At 32.9% G+C, this 26,071-nt stretch overlaps 3 protein-coding genes across 3 annotated transcripts; 2 read left to right on the forward strand and 1 right to left on the reverse strand.

The window, feature by feature from the left end:
- Window positions 1–305: 305 nt before the first annotated feature.
- On the forward strand, window positions 306–11,574 carry LOC110740224 (clathrin interactor EPSIN 1-like). The gene is made up of 12 exons (XM_021920708.1): window positions 306–576; window positions 744–796; window positions 909–960; window positions 3,258–3,337; window positions 3,441–3,519; window positions 3,637–3,720; window positions 3,827–3,972; window positions 4,059–4,292; window positions 6,342–6,481; window positions 7,944–8,140; window positions 8,450–8,858; window positions 10,893–11,574. The coding sequence occupies exons 2-12, from the start codon at window positions 756–758 to the stop codon at window positions 11,180–11,182; spliced, it is 1,752 nt and encodes a 583-aa protein (XP_021776400.1). The 5' UTR covers window positions 306–576; window positions 744–755; the 3' UTR covers window positions 11,183–11,574.
- Window positions 11,575–12,255: 681 nt separating this feature from the next.
- Window positions 12,256–15,531, forward strand: LOC110740226 (chlorophyll a-b binding protein, chloroplastic). The gene is made up of 5 exons (XM_021920709.1): window positions 12,256–12,398; window positions 12,809–12,994; window positions 13,293–13,330; window positions 14,230–14,744; window positions 15,172–15,531. Exons 1-5 carry the CDS (start codon window positions 12,343–12,345, stop codon window positions 15,187–15,189), a joined length of 813 nt encoding a protein of 270 aa, XP_021776401.1. The 5' UTR covers window positions 12,256–12,342; the 3' UTR covers window positions 15,190–15,531.
- A 7,655-nt stretch (window positions 15,532–23,186) lies between these two features.
- LOC110740227 (transcription factor MYB36-like) lies at window positions 23,187–25,921 on the reverse strand. The gene is made up of 3 exons (XM_021920710.1): window positions 25,189–25,921; window positions 24,595–24,724; window positions 23,187–24,128 (listed from the first exon to the last, which is right to left on the reverse strand). The coding sequence occupies exons 1-3, from the start codon at window positions 25,322–25,324 to the stop codon at window positions 23,435–23,437; spliced, it is 960 nt and encodes a 319-aa protein (XP_021776402.1). The 5' UTR covers window positions 25,325–25,921; the 3' UTR covers window positions 23,187–23,434.
- Between the last annotated feature and the right edge of the window lie 150 nt (window positions 25,922–26,071).

Raw genomic sequence — 26,071 nt, forward strand, 5'->3', positions numbered from 1 at the left:
ATCATGTAACATCGTGTTAATAAACTTATTAAACACATGTAAAATATTTGTATCGGACTTGACTAACTTGTTTCGTAGTTTCATAATTAGTTCAATACATTTTTTTTAAAAACATCAAAATGTGGTAATACAATTAAATTCAATGAAAAGAGAATGTCAAAATAATCTTGACCAAACTTTGAAAAATCTTAAATTCAGAATCCATACAACATAGATCAAGTGAAAAGTACACAACTTAAACCAGTTGGCAACTTGGCATTTATGCAGTAAATAGTGGCTAGACGCTAGATGACATAAAAATTCTTTTACTCCATTATTTAAGTGAACAATCATTATGTAAATTTTCTATCAAAAAAACCAAAAAAATAAAAAAAAAAAAAAAATAAAAAAAATTCATACATTTTCAATTTCAATTTCTTGTAAATAAATTAAGAAGGGGAAAAGGGTGACGATAATAAGTTCATTCTTCAATTACAATTCGCAATTTCATGATTACAATCCTCCATTAAAATAACTTCGAATCTCCATTAATTGCTCTCTCTTTCCTTGAACCACCGATTCTCGCTACTCAATAAGGTATGTCTACTTTTTTTTTTTTTTAATTGTTTGTTTTATGAAAATATTGAAATCAATTAATTTGATGTGAAAAAATTGAAATCAGTTAATTCAATCTCAGATCTATGTTGATTTTTTTTCAAAATTTGCTTACACATTATAATTTGATCCTGTTATATATTTTTCAGATCTCAATCAACATGGATTTCATGAAGGTTGTCGATCAAGCTGTTCGCGAAATGTAATTCTTCTAAATTTAGTTTAAATGGCAATTTTAATATTAATTTGTTTGAAAATTTGGAAATTAGGGTTTTGGTTTGTTGATTTTGGGTAATTTTGAACTTTGATTGTAGAAAACGAGAGGTGAACTTGAAGGTATTGAAGGTTCCTGAGATCGAACAAAAGGTTAGTTATTGAATGAAAATACATTATGTTTTTAATTGATTTATTCATTTTGTGTACAGAATTTCTGATTTATTAAATTTGGTGTTAATGAAGTGAAATTGCAATCTTGGGGGGTAAGATTTTAGCTATAAGAGCTTCAATTTTAATCAATACTAATTACTAAGTATGATCTAATATTTTATATTGGGTTCTTTCATTGTATGAATCGAATGACTAACTTTCCTGTCGTATTTGATCTGGATGTCTCGGGTTTGATCTGGGTTTTTCTTTCTATTATAAGTGTGTGATCAGTGTGAAGGATATGATTTGTACTTGGCAACATGTATTTAGAATCTTTTTCAAGTTTATAAGGAACTAATGACCAAAATAAGCTCTCTTTCAATGTGTTTATTGGATAATGTTTCTGATTGTGTGGTTTGCTTGTTGTAAATCTGTAGACGATTTTTTGAGGTTTCCCAATGCAGGACTCTGTAAAATGTAATATCTTAGAACTAAATTTTTTTAGCGAAGCATCCTCTATTTTTTTTTTAGTAAAAATATATCTATAAAGAACTTGCTTTGACACTTAGTATTGAATCCTAATGGATAGCTGAGCAATATGACCTTCTAGCTACTAAAATTTTGAGTGTCATTTGGTTTTCTCCCATGAAGATAACTTCCATTAGGAAGAGAGTCGTTGGTGCCTTGGTGGAAATTACTCCTAATCCTTGGGGGATTAATGATACATGTAAATTTTGAAATTTTTTGTTTAGTTTCAAGGTACCTTTTTCTTTTTCTTTCCTTTTCTTGTTTTCCCCTCATTTGCCTTTTAATTGGGTGGGCGGTTATCAGAATATGGTGCATTATGCAATTATATAGTGATAATGAACTGAGCTTGAACTCTCACTGAGCTCTAGGCTCTAGCTCAGGAAAGTGAGGCTAGAATCTAGCTCTTTAGCTTGTACTTGGAACGGGAAATTATAATGGTGACGAAATCAAATAAGGGCAATGATAATCTGGAAATGCCAGCTATTAGGGTACTCAACTGTAATTGCCACTGGCTCCTTTTTGTCTACTTCCTCAATTCACCTTTTCTTTATCATGTATACTTCTGCATGCTTACGTGAAATCTTGTTTTTCTGTGAGCTCAGTCATGGACACCCAAACTGATTTTACTAGTGCAGAAGGTGTGTATCTTTGATGTATATCATAAACGAAATTATGCACTCTTTGGGTGGACTATGGGGTGCTGTATTCAATGGGTTTTTTTTCTTCATATTTGTCATGGTGCATTGGTTTCTTTCTTTCCAAGTGCACCATCAAACTACCAAGAGAACCATCTTCCATCTTCCATCACTGTCTATCTATTAGTTTTAAGTAAGCTGCAAGTGTTGCTTTGAGCTGTTGGCATTCACCTGAGCTTAATCTCCTTGTCTTGCTTCTCCTAGTGGATGATAGAAGTTAACACGTGTGATATGTGTTTCAATGACCATTAGACAAATAATGCCAGTGTTGGGATTCTAAATTATCTGCTTGCTTTGAGCACCCTTTGATCAGATAAAACCCTTAAGAAAAGGAACTGTATAGATAATCTGTATCAGTCTATTGTTTCAACACAAGGCTTGTTGGAGACTTTTCTGTGATGCTCTTGCATATTCACACATTCTAATTCAGGAGAACAGCACTCCTTTTCATGCCATTTCTATGTATGGAATTGAGTACTATTTTCATGGTATAGGATTTAATCAAATTTTGTGGATTGAAATTGTCACTTTCTAGGACTTAATTTTTTTGGTGTCTGAGAATAGGGGAATAATCTTAGTTAACATTAATAAAAATCTGACCGCAGAAGTTTATTAATGGTAAGAGTGGGTAGCTTGTTCCTTTTCTGCTGATTTTTCATACTGTGAGGTTAGATAATTGAATAGACTTTTGCAAGATAATTAAAAAGGATCCAGTATCATGAGCTGCTTGCTTGATGTTGCTGCTAATCACCATTGCTTTTTTTTTTTTTCGGGATGAAACAATATCAACCTTGTATCATCATTGCATTGAGTGCTAAAGTTGGGTTCAATTATACACGACCTAACTCCTTTAGTTTAGAGCAGCAGATATTGAGTGGCACACCAAATGTCCAAATGTACTCATACACATTAGACTTAATCAAATAACTATTTTAATAATATCCCACATTATATGATGGACCTGACCAGACCATCCATTATACTTTGCATTTAACACGAGGGATTGGGTTCTAAATCCTTGTTACAAATAGTTGCTTTATGCATATAGAATCTGACCACCGTGATTTGTGATAGGTGCTGGATGCAACTGATAATGAGCCTTGGGGCCCTCATGGAAGTGCACTGGCAGAAATAGCTGTAGCCACCAAAAAATTGTAAATTCCTCTAATCTCAAATTCTCTGAGTTATTTGAGCTGAAAGGAGGATTCTGACTTTTGATTTCTTGATATGCCTGGCCTTTCTTTTGCTATCTGCAAGTTCTGAATGCCAGATGGTTATGAATGTTCTCTGGACAAGATTGGGAGAAACTGGCAAGGATTGGCGTTATGTTTATAAGGTACTATAATCTTCATCTGCTGTGATTTGAACTCTTTTAGCTGGCAAAGGTTTGTAATCCTAGAGAAGTCATGCTAATATTTTGTTTCTCCTTATCATTGCATTGGCTCTTATCCAGGCACTGGCTGTGATAGAGTATCTCATTGCCAATGGATCTGAACGAGCTGTTGATGAGATCATAGAACATACTTTTCAAATCTCAGTATGAATCCTTTCATCTTATCTTTCTTGGGTTATCATGATTATTGTCCAAGAAATGTATCTTATTCCTTTTTTCTTCTTTCACATATTGCTTTGGTCTGGTAAAGTCGCTCGCAAGCTTTGAATATGTTGAACCAAGTGGAAAGGATGTGGGGATCAATGTCAGAAAGAAGGCGGAAAACATTGTAGCTCTTCTTAATAACAAGGATAAAATAGAAGCAGCTCGGAAAAAAGCTGCTAGTACCCGTGAGAAGTGCGTTTTGAAGTACTATAATCAGTGCCTAATTCCTCTGTATACATAGCAAATACTCATGAAATTTCTCGTGCATCTGTTTATAGGTATGTTGGCCTCTCATCTACGGGGATATCGTACAAGTCAAGTTCTGCTTCTTATGGTGGTGGCAGTTCCCAGAGCAGCAACAGGGTCAGGTATGGAGGCTTCGGTGGCAGATATGATGATGATGGTTACAGAAGCAGAGATGAAGACTATTCTGGGCAAGATAAATTTGAGAAATTTGTTCCCAAGTCTTATCAAGGAGCTTCTGCTGAAAGGAAAACAGCTCATTATAGCAGGTAGACTGCTGAAATTTTTCCATGTTGCTTCTATTTTCTCTTTCTAATTTTTTAATCCCTTTTTCTTCGAAAGTAATGTTTTGCTTGTAGTTGAAGGTTATATGCCACACCTTATTTTCTTTTTACTGTAATAATTTCAAGCCTAAATTGTAATAAACAGAAAGATTAAGGGGAAAGGTTGAAGCTTTGATTGATAACAAATGATTTTCACAAGTTAGCAGCTTTAGGCTGCAAGTCTCCACTAGTGACTTTAGTTTACAACTCTCAAAACATCAATATCACAATCCTCATGCCCTTCTACTGCTAAGCTACTTCCTTTTTATAATCAAGCAAACAAATGATAACATAATAATAATTGTGTTTGTCCTTGCTCAAGAGTATCAGCATTCTGTCCCATGTTGCCACACCCCTTAGTGCTCCCTTAATTAGTTTTGTCTTCTTTTCATCTTTTGCTAAAGTGTCTTCTGCCCCCCTTTTGCTACTTACATCACTCCTTTGGTCGGTTCATTACATTTACTCTATTTTCTGTCTTCAACTCTCTCGGTATAAATTTGGCTATAACAGAGAAATATTAGTCAAAGATGAAGAACAGAATGGAGAGGGATGGGAAACCTTGAGTGATAGAAAAAGGAGTGAGATGATATTTTCTTTAGGAATATCATTTTATGGTCCTTCATTTCGGTATATGCTTTTTTTTTTTCCAATTTTTGCAGTTATATGCTTGGTAAGAGCAATAGACATTGATCTTTAGAAAATTATAATCTGTAGGAGGGGATGTTTTCAACTGACTACACTACAGTATGTTGAGCTCGTTACTCTCTAAAACAGGGTTGCGGATTTAAGATATGTTTTTTTGGGGATTTTAAGGCTTATCTGCCTTATTTTGTGGACTATTTCTTGGACCTTCCACTTCTATTGAAATCCTCATGTTATGAAGATTATAATCTTCTTCTATATTTTAATGGTCACTATTTCCATTCCTAGCATTCTGGCAACTTGGCAAGAGATTTTACTCTTGTGAAAAGTTGATTCCACCAGAATTCAACTATATAAATCTTCCAGCAGCCACCTTCTCTCTTATTATCCACACCATAAAAGTTAATTTACATGCTGTCAAAGAGTGAATTTTTTTTTTCTTTTTCTTTTTCCTTAGCTATTGTTTGGTGCTTAAACTTTTTCTAACAAGTCTATCGCATAGAAAAACAATAATTCGCAGTCGTCGTGTCACAATAACACCTTCTCTGAGGCATTACCTTGCTTGCGGTCGTTGTGTGTGACTTGGCAAATTGAAAATTTTCTTTTTTTATCACTGTTATCCAAGAATTTAGTTATACATTTTAGATTTTAATTGAAGAAAATACCCTTTAGAACTGTGATTTTATATATTTTTTTTTTTCGAAGAGTATAAGAGGTTATAAGCTTCTAACCAATTTAAAATGCTTATGATTGTTCCTTATATGTCATTATAGTAGGAACATTTTTATGAATAATAGCATTGATAAAAGATGATAACTTCTGATATGTTAACGTAACAGTTTATAAGGATGTCACAGTGGTTTTAAAACATGTTTGGGAATGGCATTTCTAGGAATGGAAAATTTAAATAATTTACTATTCTGGCTATATTACCAGTATGTCTTGATATGTTTCCTTACTGTGTGTGTGTGCTTTAACGCTGACCATGCCACCATATAATTCCTAGGGTAGATTTAGTGCCCTGGTAGGTAAAGGCTGTTGAAATTCTTAATATCAGAACAGGGTAAATATCTCGATGCTTACTTGTAGAATTTCTTTTTCTTATCCCTGACCAAGTAAATTTATGAGCTTTCTTAGTGAATAACTGTTCTGAAGAGTGGAAATTTGAAGGGAAGGCTGAGTAGTGTAGTTGCATTGCTAGATCTATTGATTCTTTACCAAAGGTAGGACTCATCTGCATATGGTTTGCTGGTTCTCTTCCACCCATGCTTTTGCACTTACTAAAACTATGCCATGAAAGTGTGAATTGTAGAATATAGTCTCATTTTGGCTGATTATATGTTGTTTCTGCAGCAAAAGCCAGGATCTTCCTTCGGCAGGTTCTGCAAAAGACGAATACTCTTCCATTTCACAACGGAATGCAAATACTCCTTCAAATGGTCAGTTAGATGAAGATGATGATGATTTTGACCCCCGGGGAACTGCTGCAACAAGTAAGTCCTTGGGATTTATTCCTGTTGAAGTTAATTTCGTCCTACACATCTATTTTTTTAAAAAAAAATTTATTTAATGGTCAATCGACGTCAAAGCATAAAATTCATTTTAGGGCCTTCATTTGATGTTTGTTTTGTTAATTTCTTTTCACTCAATATTTGGGATCTAGAGTTCAATCTAAATCTTTTGGACAAGGATACAAAGGCTAGTGTAAACTAATGATGAGGTACTGATGAGGTTCCACTGCTAATTGAATGCTCAAAATTGTACTTTGTTCTGTGTGATTTCAATGCACTAATAGTGGTTTAATTTATGCCTCCTGTCTAAACAAGGAGTTGTTGGATGCGTATCTCAAATTTCTAATATAAGAAACTTCCCAATGGAATTGCTTAGGGCCCACATTGGCGTACGTTACATTTAGAGGTTGCCAAAGCAGATGTTGCAACTTATGGATGTAGTAGAAGTTAAAACATCTTGTGTTGAATTAGATGCTACTTCCTCTGTTCTTTTTTACTTGACCTATTTCTTTTCTTTTATCACCTTGTCAATGCAAAATTTTAACGATCAATAACTTTAATTCTCCATAGATAAAAATTATAAAAGTTTTTATATTATGATAGTACCTATTGAGACGAATTAAAAAAGATCTCATATGAATATGTTTTTCCTTACATATTTTTCACAAAACACGGGCAAGGAGGGGTGGTGAATAGTGTAAAATTCAAAGCGGGTCAAGTAAAAAAGAACGGAGGAAGTATTTCTTATGGATGTAGTGGAACTCGTATTTTCTTGTATGAGTTTTGTTTTTTGTGGAGGAATGATTCTAGATTAGATTACGTTAAATTGCTGTTACAGAACACAATTTTTGGCAGAATAGTGTAGGAGAAAAAAAATGCAAGTATGCTGTCCTATTCTATTTGCTGCTTATATACAAACACATCCAAATCTCACAAGCTTTGAAAATATTACTTTTGGGGTTCAAAAACAAAAAAAAAGGAAAAAAAAAACTCTTGGCTTTGAATGATTACTTAGCAGTGAAGTAGTCATGATGCATAATGTGTATTCTAAGGCAAAGCATGATTAATTTGCTTGCAAGAATCCATGTGCTCTTTGTTCTTCACATATCTATGATTATGTGGCTTTATAGTGAAGTATGAACAATACTTGACTGATGTCACTATGTCTTAATCTCAAACTTCCATTGATTTTGTGGAATTTTCTGGGTAGGAGCATGACTGCAAAACACAACATTCATTAGTTGGTGCATAAGCATAACTGATATTAAAGACATTTCTAATTTAAAAGGAAAGTTAGGACTAGTCCTCTAACTAATTCATTGAAGTTGAAACCCACTCTTACTTTGGAGCTCCAGATGCTGCTTTAGCTCCTATTACTTACCTGCAGACCTCACCAAATTTTTCTGCTGCTTCTTATTGTTCTAATATATGCATTTACTTGCAGAGCCTGCTCCTGCAAGTTCACAACAAGTGGATCTGTTTGGAGAAAGTTTAATTGGAGACCTCTTGGATGCACCTACAATTGCTCCTCCACAAAGCGATGCTGTAAGTAGCAAGTCATCCGATGTTGATCTATTTGCAGATGCTGATTTTGTTTCAGCTGCCCCTCCAGTGGAAGTAAGAGGGAATTCTCAAACTCAGGTTGGTTGCTCATTGTTAGTTTTTCATTTTTCCCAAGAAAAGTTAGGGTTTCATTCATTCTTCTTTCTCTTTGCTTTGCAGCTTTCCATTATTTACATGTATGATGGGTTTCCATTTTAGATCCCTGTGTATAAGGAAAAGAATTGCTATAATGCTTTTTACCTCTGCATGGTTTGTGACAAAAAACCTGTCTTGTGGAGGTCTTCATGTGGGAAGCATGGATGTTATAGCCTGCGAGTCATTCTTTTGTTGTACCATCTGTTTCTGAATCATCACTACTAACTTAAATTATCGTGTACAATCATGCAGGCCAATATTGATCTATTTGCTGCCCAACCTGCACCATCCACTGCACAACCAGCACCATCGGCTGCAGTGTCTTCAACAATGGACTTCTTTGCAGCATCTGATCCAGTTGTTCCATCTACAAAATCTGAAAGCACTGGGCCATCAAATGTGAATTTTGTAGATCCGTTTGCAACTATTCCATTGGATAGCTTTGATGGATCTAATGTTTTCGGAGCTTTTGCAGCTCAAACTGATCAATCATCTGCATCACCCACAGAAAATCCCCATGTGAATAATGCTGTGTTGGATTCGAATACCAAATCCTTACCTGAAACAAAAGCACCTCCAAAAAAGGACAATTTCCAGGTTAAATCTGGAATTTGGTCTGATTCTTTGAGCCGTGGACTGATTGATCTTAATATATCTGCTCGTAAGTTATTCTATCTATGGTAAATTATTTTGATTCTTCCACTTTTAATCAATGCTTCAAATTTCCATGTGTGTGCTTAAACTTTGGTTGGTCATAGTTGGAACTTGCATTTGATACATAGACTTAGCAATTAAAACTGAAATGCAACATTTGTTTTTGTCCAATCAATCAATCAAAGCCTTAATCCCATAAGTGGGGTCGGCTACATGAAACAAAAGTGATTATTCCGTGTAGTCATCGACAAAAATCTTCCTCCTCCATCCCTTATGATCCAATGCTTCATCCTCATGCAAATCCATACACTTCATATCCTTCCTATCTCCTTCCAACCAAGTCATTTTCGATCTCCCTTTCCCTCGTTTAACCCCTCCATGGTCCCGCTTTTCCACTCATTGTACCGGTGCACCCTTGGGTCTACGTCTTACATGCCCAAACCAACGCAAACGATTTTCCCTTTGTCTGCAATGCCTGTCACACCTACTTTCTTGCAAATAACCACATTTTTTTATTCAATCTCTTAAAGTGTTCCCGTACATCCATCTTAACATGCGTATTTCCGTAACCTCCATTCTTTTTAATGTGCTCCTTCTGAGAAGCCCAATATTCTTTACCATAGAGCAACAGTGATCTTATGGTAGTCCTATAAAAATTTTCCTTCAACAGTAAGGGAATGCTTCGGTCACATAACACTCCCGTGGCTGCTCTCCATTTAAGTCAACCCGACTTAATCCCGTGGGCCACGTCTTGATTAATGTCACCATTTTTCTAGATGATTGACCCAAGATATTTAAAACATTCACTCATGGTCAAGTCTTTTTCGTTTAAACTCACCACATCATCGCTTGTCCTCCTCTAAGTACCAAAGCGGCATACCAAATATTCAGTCTTACTCCGACTTAGCTTAAACCCTCTAGATTCCGACCTTTGTCTCTATTGCTCCAATTTGGCATTAACCTCATCTTTAGTTTCATTTACCAAAATGATATCATCCGCAAACAACATACACCATGGAACCTCATCTTGAATTGGTTTGGTTACTTCATCTAGAACCGTTGCAAAAAGAAAAGAGCTTAATGCAGACCCTTGAAGATCCAATTGTAAAGGAGAATCTTTTGACAACCCTACTCATGTCCTCACATTTGTTGACACATCCCGATACATATCCTTAACCAAGTCCACGTACCTTCGCGAGATACCTTTCTTTAACATTGCCCACCAAAGTACCTCTCTTGGCACCTTGTCATATGCCTTCTCTAAATCAATACCATATGAAGATCCTTCTTCTTTACCCTATAATACTCCATCATTTGTCTTATCAAATGGATTGCTTCCATAGTAGATCTCCCAGGCATAAAACCTAATGTTTTTGTCCGAGTCAACAAATTTTGGCAGTGGAATGATTGGCTTCATTTTTGAAAGGTTGTTCGGTTTTGTGTGTATTTCACACTCCAGTATTGAACCTTCTTTTGCAGGTTTGCACTTGTCCATGTGCAGGGACTGTAAAAAATGTTAGCATGTATTGGCTGTCTCGTCCAACAACTTAGTTGGATGTCTCGTTGTATCTTTAATTATTCTTAAGAAATGGAAATTGAAAGTGTGGTTATCAAACAGACGTTGATGTATGATAACTCTTGAGAAGTGCTTTAGATGTTCACATGTTAACGTAGTAAAACAAATGCTCTTGTCGTGATTGCTAGTTCGGTGGTAGAGGTGTTTGGAAGGGGTAGACCCTGAAATTTGGCCGAGGCACCAAAGATGATCCGTTATACTTAGTTCCAATTTGCTGAGGTGTTCGTTTGAAGATACAGGGTTCTCTTCACTTCCACCACCCCCTGTTTTTTGTTGGGTTAAAGAGAAGATGCCAATGATGATTTTATATCTTTCATTTTGCTTCTGTATACGTAGTAATTTGTTGCTTGCTTATAATGATTACTGCTATATTATCCAGACACTGCTCATTGTTGTTCTAATGAGGTATAAACTATTTTGGAATCATCGGTGTTGATAATTTGCATATATATGAACTCTGTGCAGCCAAGAAGGTAAATCTGTCAGATATTGGAATAGTTGGTGGTTTGAGTGATGGTTCAGAGGAGAAGCAGAAGGCACCTGCAACATCATATATGGGTATGGGTATGGGTATGGGTTTGGGTACAGGGATGGGTATGAGTATGGGTATGGGTATGGGTAATGGCACAGGTACAGGTATGGGTACGAGTACTGGATTTGGTGGAACTGGTGTTAATCCAACTACTGGCGGGGATGATTTTTTCTCAAGCTTCACCAGCAACAGCCAGTATCAGTTTGGTGGCTTCCAGAAATGATACAATTCGTTTTTATAGGATTCTTTTGGTGACCTCAATATTTGTTTGTTTGATTGGAGGCTTAATTTTCAAGCATTTTTTCAGCATGGTGGTCTAGATTATTTTTCGAAGAATGCCATATTGTGTTCTGATATATCATCAAAGTGAATTATTAGAGCCTATAATGCAGATTAATGAGGAGCTTTATTTTGAGTGCACCCGCTACTCTGTAATGTTGTATGTACTTGAAAAGAGGGATTTGATGTCTCGATTCTGTTCTGTGTTCATGTATTTGAAATTTTGAGTGAATTGCGTTTATATGCTGTATAAAAGAGCTATGATTCAAGTGAACCAAATTGGTAGAGTATATGATTTTAAAGAAAACTGAATGCCAATACCTTGTTAATTTCTTCGATTTATTTATTTATTTATATTTTTACCCTTGTTTATCCATATAATTATTCTAAATTTGGGACAATAAATTTTGCTCTTAAAAAAAATAACCAGAAAAATTTCTGCTACTAAAAGGTTCCTATTAATCTTATTCTGGTGATTCTTATTGTGTTATGGGGAAGGGGATGTTGTGTTTTTGCGACAATTTCCTTATTGACATGAGTATAATTGTTGGCCATAAGATTTACGTAGTCTCGTTCATTTTTTTTTTATACTACTTCACTTTGAAAACCACAAGGGTGTATACACGTTTATTGTGTTTGTGTACGGAGACTAACCAGATAATTAGAGTTAATTTTAACCATTGTGAGTGGTATTCGACTCTAGAGATTGAATCTTATTTACATCATTACCTAAGATTCTCGATACACCATCCACCTAATAATGTTTCCTTACAAATGTAACAGTTCCCTTAGATGATCTAACATATAGCAAAGAAGAAGCATACAAATAAAGAGTGGGACAGACATAGAGATATTAGTACCAGGCATGCATATAAATGAAAGAGAACCACAAGTTGCTGATTATTCCAACCAAAACACAAAACATAAGATTTTATATGCCACATGGCAATCCATTAACCAATTGGAAATCAAACTTATCTATCTTTCAAGATAAGCCCAGACCACTTTGTAATATTAAGCTAATTTTTGAAGCATCAAAAAGCCCATTTTGTAATATTATTCACCCAAAATCATAGTGGGAAAATTTACACAAAAATAAAAGTTATGGCTTCTGTGTGTGCTTCTTCAGCCACAACAGCTGTTTGTGCTTCTTCTCCCAGGCATGTTCTCTCCACACTTTTCTTCCAATCTTTATTATTTACTTATAAGCTTAATATATAAATTGTACACATTAAAATTGTAACATTGTTTATCATAACATAGTTTTATGACTTTCCATAAAATACTGACTTCTATAATAAACTAATTATCATGTCAACCAAACAAGCACTAAATTAAGGTCACACATAAGTAAGTAATTACGGCGTGTGACACACTGACACTTGATTTCCAACATAGATGTCAGATTGTAATTCTGCTATTGTTTTGGTGGGTAGTAATGTGTGATCAACCTTTGGAAACCCTTTTGTTATTGATTAGAAAAAAGTTGATATGATATGTTGTACAAGTATAATACAATATGAGTGACATGGTTAAGTGAAAAATAATTTGTTACAAAATGATGGAACAGTGCACAGAAGAAAGGAAATGTATTGGGAGCAATAAGAGCATCATTCCTTGGAGGAAAGAAGTTGAGAGAGACCAAATTCAGGGCTCCTCTTTCATCAAAGTCCTTGAGTGTATCAGCTGCAGCAGCTGATCCAGATAGGCCTATTTGGTTCCCTGGCAGCACCCCTCCTCCATGGCTTGATGGCAGGTCTATACTTCTTTCTCTCTTTTTTCTTAATACTTTATGTGAGGGTGAAATTGTAATTTTAAATATTTTAGTCTTGTACGCTGATAATTAAAGCCTAGGATTAGTTTTATATCCTATCACTAGAGATTTCAAAAAGGGTTTTACGTGAGGGGTAAATTTGTAATTTACATGAAGATCGCGTATTAGTTTTTAGCTTTATTTTTGTGCACATGAGTTAATCTAATTTAACTTTTAATAATTACAACAATTATATCTACTGGGTGGCTAATTCTGTTTTTATATGTTCCTGAAACTGCAGCCTTCCAGGAGACTTTGGCTTTGATCCTCTTGGATTTGGTAAGTCCAGTACAGATCTACAGCTTACATCATTATTTTAGGTGGCAAGTAGCATAATCTGATCATTTTTAATCTAATCATGTAACTAAGGAATTATTTAATTTGTTCATAAGTCTTAAAACTTATGGATTATTAGCAATACAAACTCAGAGAATAAATTATTGTTTGGTGATTATATTAAGATTGATGTTTAAATTATGATAAAACTTGTCAGTTATAACAAAATACTTTGAATTATTTGAAAGGAGATAATGTTAATTTTTTAGATTATACCTCACTAAGATCGAATGATCGAATTTAAATCCAAAGAAAGAAAGTAAAACTAGGGGTGATAATGAAACTAGTCGACTTAAAACTTGGGGTAGCTCTGTTCAGGTCACACCAACTTAACAAATCGGCTAGTTTAATCCTTGAGTCGAACTCATTCTAGTCATGCATATTGTAACCAAGCCGAGCTCGAGTAGCTTGCAAATAGGTTGTACTAAATTGGTACACTTGTACCATGTTTTTAATACTATGTAATTATTTTATACGAGGATAAGAATAGAACTCATAAGGCTACCCGTTTATTGCAAATGAAAAAGTTTTTATTAGTGATGAGGTGGGAAATTTAGGAATGGAACAAATTGACAAGTTATCTTTTCACAAGTGACATATTCAGTTTAACCTTTGTTTTGTGAAAATTCTACAGTTGATTTGTTACCGCAAAAGTTATAATGGACTCATAACATTGTTCTTAGTAAATTCAAGAATATGTGTAATCCTGTACAATTTATGTTATAGACCCCCAAAATCATAAAAAAGATTATACTATTCACTTAACCAAATATGTTCAAAGTTATAGAATAAATTTTAAAACATGAGTGTTAGTAACAAAAAATGTGTGTACATTTGAACAGGTTCTGACCCAGAGACATTGAAATGGATGGTACAATCAGAACTAGTACATTGTAGATGGGCTATGTTAGGAGCAGCTGGAATTTTCATCCCAGAATTCCTAACCAAAATTGGCATCCTAAACACACCTTCTTGGTACACTGCTGGTGAACTCGAGTACTTCACAGACACCACCACCCTTTTTGTAATCGAAATGGTTTTGATCGGTTGGGCCGAGGGCCGTAGATGGGCTGACATTATCAAACCCGGTTGTGTCAACACCGACCCAATCTTCCCCAACAACAAGCTCACCGGTACCGATGTTGGATACCCCGGAGGGCTTTGGTTTGACCCATTGGGCTGGGGTTCGGGCTCGCCTCAAAAGGTTAAGGAGTTGAGGACTAAGGAGATTAAGAATGGAAGGTTGGCTATGTTGGCTGTTATGGGTGCTTGGTTCCAACACATTTACACTGGGACTGGCCCAATTGATAACCTCTTTGCCCACCTTGCTGATCCTGGCCATGCCACAATTTTTGCTGTAAGTATTTTTTTATTTCATCTATTTACTCATTTATATTGGAAAATGCGGAATAAGAACTTCAATCATTAAAAACATTTACTTCATCCGTCCTTAATTGATAGGTTATACACACTTTCTACATTTTATGTAAGTTAAACCTAAAAGTTCTAAGCAAGCCATAAAGCACGTCGACATTTTATTATATTAAAAAGTTTTAACATGATGTATCTCCATATAAGTATATAACTCTTTATGATACTCCTCACTAAGAAGTTTTAAATAGATAACATTAGTATATGATATGTATTATTTTCAGTACGTACTTAGTGAAGGATAATTATGTTGATTCATTAATCGCACACGTTAATTTTAGAATACATAGTTCTTCTATAGTTTATGTGTTTGATCACACTCTATCTAATTGATGCAATTGACCTAATTTCAGGCTTTTACCCCCAAGTGAAGAGAGCAAAGGCTAAAGAAAGAGATGGTGGTTGTTCTAGGATGAAAGAGGAAGGGGTAAAAGGGTCATTGCCGGAAAGTAAGAGCGAATCAGCAGATCTTAAGTTGGTTATTTAGTTTGCACCTACAAATTGTTGGAGCTTTGTACAAATACCTCTTGGATTTAATTAGTACATAACTATGAATTATATCATCTAATCTTAGATTTACTCACATAAAATCGTCCAATTTTCAAATATCGATGGTGTGATTAGTGTGAGTGTCAATGTGTCATATGCTTGATATAAAAGTAAATGAACTAATGCATAATCCAAGTTGCAACTATTTTTTCTTATTATTTCAATTTTACAGCGTGTCTATTGTACAGCTAAATGTATCTATATCAATATTTATATTTACGCATGAGGTAAAATTAAAACAATGTCTAATGGCTTTTGATGCACTGGGGAGCGGGGAGTATGACAAACTAGCATGGTAAGTTGGTAGCTCTTCTAAGCTATGAAGGCCCATAATTTTTAATACGGAGTACCGTATTTATCTATCTATAAAACATTTTATGTAGTATTTAATTTAATGTACTATATGTCTATATCTATCATTTCGACTTTTCAAAAAACTATCATGCATTATGCTTTTTACGTATCTTTTTTTTTTTTTTTTTTTTTTTTTTTTTTGGTATTGATTGAGATTTAATTTATGCCTCTATATCTAAAACAAAATCACGCCTGTAAATAAGTGGTATGATACTAGATTGTCTAGATAAGTTGAATAATGGGCTTAATTGTGAACAATGATTTTAAAATAAAAGTACAAGTTGATCTATAGATGCCAATATGCCTTATCAATTAGTGAAATTTTGTCAATGCATGAGTAACATAAAACATGAATTTTATAAAATGGACTTTTCATATATGTAGGACAAGCAAATAAAACAAAAGGTTAAATTATAAATATTTGATTTTCCTACTAATTACTTTGTTTTTTGAAAGCTATTAGGGTATTATTACTCGTTTAATTATTAAATTAACATATCCATTGACTCGAATCATGCCGGCAATATAAATATATATATTAAAGCAATTAGAAAACCCCACTAATTAAATTTACATTAACATAATATTCCAACAGTTTTACGTAACATATGATGTGCAAAAAGAGACATTGAAGAACTCGTTCTTTTCTTAAACGTTCAACCAATTGTAATATTCTTGTTCAACGTCCAACTCTAGGCTTTGTAATATAAAGCATGGTCAACATACACAAACTAAATAATTTGAGCAACAATAACGTATCATTGTCTCTTAGTAATAGATATAGGAGCACGACAATTCATGGGCGGCTTCAAAGTTTACTCCGTTTTTTTTATAGGGTAAGAGCCTAGGGAGTGTTTAAATACAAGTACTAGTAGTAAACTAAATTAATAATATTGATCCATGCCGAAGATCATTCCAGTCGGATTAACCTCGATTTAGTGGTTAGTATAATTTGTATTGACTTTTCACAATTTAGTAATCAAAACTCAATATTCTCATAACTGACGTGATTTGAATTGATCAAAACCAAATCTAACATGAATCAAATGAGCAGCCGACTAGCCGTGTAGTGTAAGATGATATTGGGCTTCTTGAAAATCCCTTGTTTGACCTAGCTTTATTTCTTAAATTGAGACATACTTTTAAAAGCTTGGCCAAACACTACCTTAAACCCTAAGATTAACCAAAATGAAACCAAAGTTAAATGAATCTGATGGCTAATCACCCAAATATAATTAATACGAGTATCAATCAACCTAAACCAAACTATAGTAAGACAATTAAAAAGTGATAATTTGTGTTGGATTATGGATAAGCCTTGTAGCTAGCTAGGTAAAAGCTTAGGTTTATTTAACCGTATAAGAAGGTTCGTTTTGGCTATCCCAATAATACAATTAGCTCGTGTTTTGTTGTTGTCGTATCTACATTTGACTTTAAGATGTGCACAAATATATGATGATTGTACATACAAATTCAACAGCATCGATATAATCAAAGGAAGTTGCCGCTTGAATAAGTGAATAGTATTCATCAATCTTCCATTCCATAGGCAAAGGCTCATTACTGGTGTCTCCTATACACTTTTCTTGGAAGCCTGGTAGGTTTGAGTCCGACTTGTAATTTTATATAAGGAAAAAAAATTGTATTTTGAGAGTGCAATTTATGTCCATTTTTAATTATAATTTAAAATTCTTTTCGATTATGTAGAATATACGGAGTATCTATTTTCGATGCTAAAATTAATTGAACAAAAAAATAAAATAAAATGACACCCGATAATGTATCTGATATGGTTTAGTGTTCGTATTTATCTATTTGTGTCTCGTGATTATAGACTTGATAATCCTCGGTACGTTAGATACTCCATAGGCCGGGGAGAAATCCACCCCCACCCCACCCCACCCCCTCAGTATTGGTTCTAGCCTACATACTAAGGCTAGACCGCTAGAGTGAGACATTTGTGACTGCTCCATATGTAAGAGCCAGAGTTAGTCTTAGTTGGGTTATTCACCAATAATTCAAACCGGCCTAACAATATAAATATGGCAGGTATGTTTGACAAAAGTAATTAATATAATACTTCGTAATTATTAGTTGTTTTAATACTCCATACATACATATTATTACTAATTGTTTTAGTGTCTTAATACCTCATATCTAAACATATGACAAAATTTCACTCAAATATCCATATTTTCTCTATAACTCAACTTTAAGTAAAAAAATCATTTTTTTTTCTCTCTATAATTTGAGCTTAGAAGATGTGACTAATATAATACAGAAATAGTATGTGTGACTAATTTGGCTATCGTTCTTAAACAAAGTAGTGATCATTACTAGATGTAAGACGTTTGTAGGTACACCATTTTATTAGCAACAAAATGCACTTTTTTACTATAAAGAAAAGGCATATAGTATAGGGGTTGAGTTCCACACTTTTTTCCAATTTAAAGCAAAAGGGAATGAATCGTTACGAGAATTCAAACCTTACAAAAATTCTCCAAATTTGGCGATTCATCCTACTTTTAGCATTCACCGTAGGCTATTATTATAGCTAGCTCTTTTAAGTTCGTTTCATGCAGCTATATTGAACGAAATGTACACCTTTCTCAAAATGTGACCTTGTAATAAATATAGTCTCTTTCAAATGAGGCGACTTATTAATCAAGGAATATTCATATCCTTGTAATGACAATAGGATGGAACAAGTTCAAAAGACGTATTATGTGATAGCTTTGTCATCTACGGAGTATGAGTAAATTTAACCACATGCACCAACCTATGTGGCTGGCCTGTTACGCTTTTTAATGCACATCTTTTTGGTTGAAACCCACACTTACGAAATTAGTGGTGATAATTGTTTAACTAATTTCATTGTATGTTGAAGTAGTATAATATGTATACTCCCTCTGTCCCTGACACAGTCAATTTTACACATGCCAATGCACTATTTTGACTTTATATATATATAATTAAATATTAATGAAAATTATTTTTAAAAACTATATTATGAAACTTTATATTAATACTTATCTAACATCATATTTATAATAATATATGTTTTTATTACGTTAATAAAAAAATTATGATCAAAGCTAATATATAAATAGTGAAAAAAGTCCAACGTTCCAGTTATTCTGGGACGAAAAGAGTATAATTGATCATGAGTAGTCGGACTAGATTTATTTGTATAATTAGATTGGGAAACCCCAGTTCAATTCGTATAATAGATTAAATTAAATTGTACAGAGTATTAGAGAAGGCGTGTTTTTATTTTCCGCCTCGATTTATGATGAGGAATTGAACAAGTTAGCTAGGACTACAAGTTTTACAACACACCTTAATTGAGAGCCTCCACAATGCTCAGGAGCAGCCAAATAGTACTGAAAAACACAGTGGCTCCTACGATGTACAATGTACAATGCAAGCAACAAACTTGTACAAACGAATCTAGTACATATATCCATTTTAACCTTTGTACAATTTTCGAAGGAAATCTTTTTGAGCTATCCCACCTTGCTTTGTTCCTTGTAATCTTCAAATTGAAACAATTACATAAGGACTTTTTGTTATTGTTTTTGGTTTTCAATTTTTTGTTTTTTTTTTAAAATAAAAAACAAAAACAGGAATCAAGAAAAAAGTGTTTTTACTTTTTTAATGTCAATTTTCAAAATAATCATGATTTTAATAAGTTTGACTAATTTTTAATTCATTATATAATTTTGAAAAACAAAAAACCAAAAGGTAGAAAACCACATCAATGCCAAACGAACTCTAACTTTTTAATTTGCTATACCATATAAAGTTAGCATGTTTTATTTGCAAACGTTAACACACAAGTTTTACCATCAATGAAATTTAACTACAAATCATTTAAAAATCATAAGAACTTGATGTGTCAACAAATGGAATAATCTGCTGTTGTCAAAAAAAAAAAAAAAAAAAAAAAAAAAAAAAAAAAAAACCTCATTATTTTGCCTTTCTGGGGCAAGCCCAAGTGCTAATTCATTATATTTGACTAATTTACGGGTTTTTTTTTTCTTTATGAATTTTTACTTTAGTAATAAGTTCACACACTCACCTTTCTTCAAATACTCAGCATTGAAAAAATGAATTTATGTTGATTTTTCTTTTTGGGCTCTTTGTTTGACTCGTCCCCTTGGGTCAATAATTAGCTAAGTTTTACTTTTTGTTGGATTATGTAAAATTAGGAGGAAGTGATTAATTAATGCAATAAACATCTTTCATCTAAAAATAGAAAACTCAATGCAATAAACATCATCATTTTACTTTAATTTGTTGACTCGGTAGTATTTTGAACAACATATTATTACTCACTTTATTTCTAAATCATGGTTAGGTTTTGTGAATTTACACAATCATTAAGAAAATGAAGATAGTGAAAAATAATGAATAAATGTAACATATATGAAATATTAAGTCAACATTGAAGATGGTAATATTTGCTTTGAGATAGGTAAATACTACAGGAATACTTGTTTTATTTGTAGATAAATGTTTTGATTTTAAATGGAAATAGTAAAATCTGTAACAGAAATACTCGTACTTAAATAGTACATAATCAACTAAGAAGGTAATTTTCCACCATGTATTTCTTTTTTGTAAATTAACATTATTTTACAAAAATATAATCAAGCTAAGGAGTTCTTTAAAATTCATTGTCATAGAGTGAATACTTATACCATGGAATTTACCCCCTCTCGTGAGGAGGTCATCCTAATGTTTTTTTATCTTATCTTCATAAAACGTAAAATAAAAAACTTATACCATGGAATTTTCATAAATATTAATAGAGCAACTGATGACAAACTAATTACATTTTCTAAGATCAAACGTAGTTAGAGATCATTTAATATTGCAAGTAAGTCCTTAACTACAAACATTGAAATTGCTCTTATAAAAATAATTTTCCTATTTTAGTACTTTTCTACTGTTATCCCCAAATTACCCAAAACTATACTATAAGTTACCGTATAAAAAAAAGTTATCGCTATATACACAATTCGCCATATAAATGTTGTTTTAATTTGATGCAATCCCTCAACGTCCTCAATTTAACCATTTCAATGACGGCTTATAAAAGTTTATTGTCAATTACTGTACAATAGAACCTTTTCTAATTAGCTAAATTCCAAATAAATCACCTGTGGTTCAAAGCTGTTCCCACCACGCTCCATTGAACTTTGACCATATGAAATCAAATTAATTTTTACAGTTGAAAATTTTGACATATTTAGAAACAACAAATAAATAAACAACTGAAGAAATTTCAAAATTTGTAATCTATACTCCAATTAATTCTTGTATTTATGCAAGGATTATTTAATTTTTCGGTGGTCATTTAGAACTCAAAACTTTAGGACAACTGTAATCTATATTTGGTAAATTAAATTACTAATGTCAAGGGAAAAAGAAAAGTACTGCACTAAATGTAGGAAAATTATACTTTGCATATTAATATGAGTAATGAAGCATATTTATTTGAATTTTCCCGTTAACTTACATACATAAAACGATAATATATAGTACGGGAAATTGATAATAAAGTGTACAAATTTAGGGTGATTTGGTATATAATCACCTAAGTACTTTTACCTAAAGGAGAAAATTGTGCATGAAATTAAACTTTCGGTGAATAGCTCCAGTATAACCTCAGTTAAAACTCGTTTTAGTCTTTGTTATTAAATTGATGATGAATCATTTTTTAAACAAATTTTAACGATTGTTTAATAAATGAGCTTGAACATACACAAATATAGAGATGTTCTTTGGTGTATGATCATGAAGAATTATTTGTGGATAATAAACAACTTGTTGGTTTATGGTCATGGATACAAAAAAGACTATACTCACTTTTATTTTTTGAAGAATATACTCACTTATTTTTGTTTTAATGATTGTTTAGATCTTGTAAAGTTTTTTTATTTTCATAAATATATTTTAATATTTTATGAATTACTAGCATGTCTTTCAAATCACAAGTATCAATTTACATTTCTTTATACGAAGAAGTAATTTATTTTCTTTAGTGCATGGAGCTATAGACCCAGCCTATAGTATACATTAGAAGACCTTTGTGGAATGGAACGATCGAGTAACGATTGCAATCATGCACAATCAAGATATTTATAAATTCAAAGGTAGAATTTCTAAAGACCCTTGGAATTATTATAATAAACAAAGTATCTTGGATCTTGTTGATGTACTCTTTGAATACTAGGATTATAAACAAAGTATCTTGGATATTCTTGATGAAATACTAGCTAAGGTTGTTGCTTTTAATAAAGAAAGCGAACCTTTTATTAGTTTGGTTCAATTCATTTTTGTAAACTTTCATTTCAATGACAAAAAAGAGGATTGAATTAGTCAAAAAAACCACAACCAAGATAAGGAACTCCTATCTCGATCTTTGCTCGACATTACACATCAATTAACTAGAAATTTTAAAAGTCAAAATTTCTAGTTATAAAATCACATAGCCACCGAATTTCTACTACTCCTTAGCCATTAATGTGAACGACAACGAAATATAATTAAACTATATTCCGCTAGCAAATAATATTCATCACATACACTCTCAAATCTCAATACAATATAGAATTGATATGTAATTGATAATCATATCATATGACGTATAAATAAACAATGTTAGCTATCTCACCAACCCCAAATAAACTGTACATATTCATTTTCTAATCATAAATTACGCGATGGTCAATACACACATCTATAAAAGCGGATTTCCTCCGCCCCATGGGAGAGGTCTTCAATTCCATCGACTACAATAGAGATAGAAGAGCGTTATAGTCGTAGAAATGTCATGCAAGGTGCATGGGGGTGGAAGAAACAATAAAATAGCATTTGACCATGATACTCTCATGACTACTATGAGTACTAGTGTAGTGTACTATTTCAGTAGTAATATAGTGAGTATAATAAGTGAATGAGTGAGCAGCAAAAGGCAGGTTTTGGGATCCCTAAAATAAAAATAAAACTCCTTTGAATTGGCCTTACCTTCAACATCCATGCACATTTCGTGACATTTGACCATTTTTCTTAACTGACATGCTGATCCCCCTCCTTCCTCTTTCTGTTATTCAAACAAACCTCTATTCTTGTAGACCCCACTAGTTTTTTTTTTTTTTTTTTTTTTGGGTAACATAACTATAATTATATTTTGTAAAATGAAAATGGATAAAGTAAGAAATATAAAATGTGGGAATCACATTTTTGTCTTGCTAAAAAATTTGATCTAAAATAAATACTTGCTTTTATTAATTATATCCGTTTTTGCATTTTTTTTAAATTAAAAAAACAATTAAGACAATTCTTAAGAGACTGTCTTACATGAATATTCAAGTAGCATGCGTTACATATATAAAAATTATAAATGATGAACAAAGTAAAGTTTATAAATAATGCCAAAAAATCAAAAGGTACAAACTTATAGAAATGGAGGTATTGATATTTGATAACATGCAATATCAACTTTTTTTTGGTTAATCAATTACTTCAATCAGATTCACATTACATTGTCCCCTACTATGAACAACCAAATGAGGAGGTTTAATAAAACTTGCTAATTTACTAAAATACTAAAAGTATACTACTAGTAGTTATTAATTAACAATAAACAAGCAAACTTAATTAAGATGCCTAATTGATCTCTCCTATAAGTCAGAATAATAATAATCAATTAGCCACACTTTGACCAAGTCCTTGAGGCTTAATATCTTCTTGATCACCATAACCACAATTCGGGTTCATCATCACTTCTTGCATCAACCCGAACCCTAACTCGGCGAAAAACAGGTCATCCTCCAAACTCGATCCATAAACAGCAGACGACGATCCGGATACACTAGAACCTTCCTCCGGAGGGCCCACATTCTCATGAACCGTGAGGGCGGAGCTAGATTGGTGAAGCGGGTACTGACCGGATGAGTAATTCGGGCTAGGAACCGGGTTAAATGGGTTATCCATATTCGACAAATTGGCATAATTAGGCAGTAATGCCATAGGAGAAGTAGTTGTGCTACAATGTGCCAACAAATTTGAAAAGCTAGGCATTGGAACATACATATGATTATGATTATGATTATGATCATGATTAAAGCTATGATCAGTATCAACATAGCTAGGTGTAGGAGAAGGTGAAGATGAAGGAGTTGAAGAAGATTTAGGAGCTTGAAAAATGGTGTGATTATTGTTAAAAATATTGTTGTTATAAGTAAAAGGAACATCAATTTTTGGGATATTAGAAGGGTTGAATTTGTTAATATTGTTGTTGCTTCCACCAAAAAGCTTCTTCTTAAGCTTAGTATTCCAATGATTCTTCACATCATTATCTGTCCTTCCTGGTAGATTGGCAGCTATCACAGACCACCTACCCAAAATCATATCATTAACCCATTATTTTCCATCATTAAACGAGTACTTATCCATCCATCATCCGAAACTAATAGTCACGTAATCATGTCCATACTCGATAAGATACTGTATTACAAGTATAGAGTGACAACTAAATTCGGATGGAAGGACGAAAAGAAGTAAAATACTACTACTAACAATAACACAGACAAAAAACTTTGATCACAAAAGATTTTATCACTATAATTTAAACTTGGTATTCTACACAAGTTGTCACCTTTATATGAAAACAACTAGAGGGTCATAAAATTTATTCTAATAAATTAATCCATATAAAACACAGACTTGAAGTTAAATTATTCAACTTGATGGTACCAATTAGTCAATATTTAAATTCAGTTAGTCAATAATTATATAAATTATTAAGTAATTTACAAGTAAAGAAATGTTTTTTTTTTTATTGAAGGAGAAAATGAACTTGCCTGCTCCCCATTTTGTAGAAAAGAGAGATTATGATGTTATCTTCTTCTTCACTGAAAGCTCCATGTTTTATGTCTGGCCTTAGATAATTTAACCACCTTAATCTGCAACTCTTTCCACACCTCTTTAAACCTACCAAAATTGTAAAACCAACAATTAAAAATTCAATCTTTAGCTAATTAATCATAGTAATTAGTTTAGTCTACTCTATTAATTGTAAAATTATTGCATGGGTATGAAATTCATGCCAGAAAATAGGCCAAAATTATGGATAAAAACAGTGAACATGCAACTGGGTATATATCAATCTGACCAAAAGAATAACAAAAATTTGATCTTTTTGTTTATTTTTCACACTGAATGATGATAATTATTAAATGGGTATATGATTTTTTTTTATTTTTTTTTTTCAAAAGTAAAGTCAGAAAACAATTCTCTGGGTTAATCAAAATTTTCCAAAAAAAATTAATAGGTATGAGAGAAATGAAATGAAACAGTATATTTTATCAAAAAAGATCAAATTTTTCGGAATAAAAATCAAAATTATGAAAGAATAAAATGTGGGGTTTCAGATAAAAACAATAAATAAAAATTACCAGCTCTTTGAGGGAGAGAAATCCAGTTACCACCAGTGCCATTTTTATGAAGATAATTCTTCAAAGTGGCGTCTTCTTCAGGAGACCAGGGCCCTCTTTTCACATTTGCTTTATCACAGCAAGGTGCTCTTCCCATTTTCCAATAAAAAACAGAAAAGGCCCCAAAAAACAGAGTAAAAAAACAGAGAAAAAAACAGAGGATTTTAAGATTTCAGAAAAAGCTCTGAAATTTGAAGAGAAAAAAGTGAATTTTTCAGGATTTTAGAGAGAGAAAATAAAAGGGTGTACAAATAATGCTTAGAACTTGGAAGCTAAGGAAAAAAGAAGAGAGAGAATGGGGAGAAAAGGAGGTAATTGGTGAGGTTTAAGGGTTTGTTTGGATTTTGGGTTTTATAAATGTAACAGTGGTCTTGACTTCAATATGACTTTGGTTTTTATGACTTTATGAAAAAGAAATAAAGAATTTGAAGTGTGTATTATTGGTGTTTGTTTTGTTTATTTATTCCTTTTTTTTCCCTCCTTTTTCATTTTGTAGGGATTAACCTAGTCAAACTATTGCAACACATGTAATTTGCTTTTCTTACTATGATGAAAGCCCCAAAATAAAGGAGGAAGGAGGGAGGAGAGGGGGTTGGGGCCTTCAGGGTGAGGATATCATGATTTTGTTAATATACTTTATTAATTTATCTGTAGTTAATAGTCACGTCAATTATTTTAAATGATTTAAAAAAAATTATAAATTATCGTTTTATAATATCGTTGGAGTAGGTTATTATTGTAAACTCCGTAATAAAGCTTTTAATCACAGGAAACCTAGCTGATAATGCATTAATATGTGAGGGTAAGGGGAGGAGATTTGTCACTAATGAGAATCGAACCTCGC

This window comes from Chenopodium quinoa, unplaced genomic scaffold, assembly GCF_001683475.1.
Source record: "Chenopodium quinoa cultivar QQ74 unplaced genomic scaffold, ASM168347v1, whole genome shotgun sequence".
NCBI classification, from domain to species: domain Eukaryota; kingdom Viridiplantae; phylum Streptophyta; class Magnoliopsida; order Caryophyllales; family Amaranthaceae; genus Chenopodium; species Chenopodium quinoa.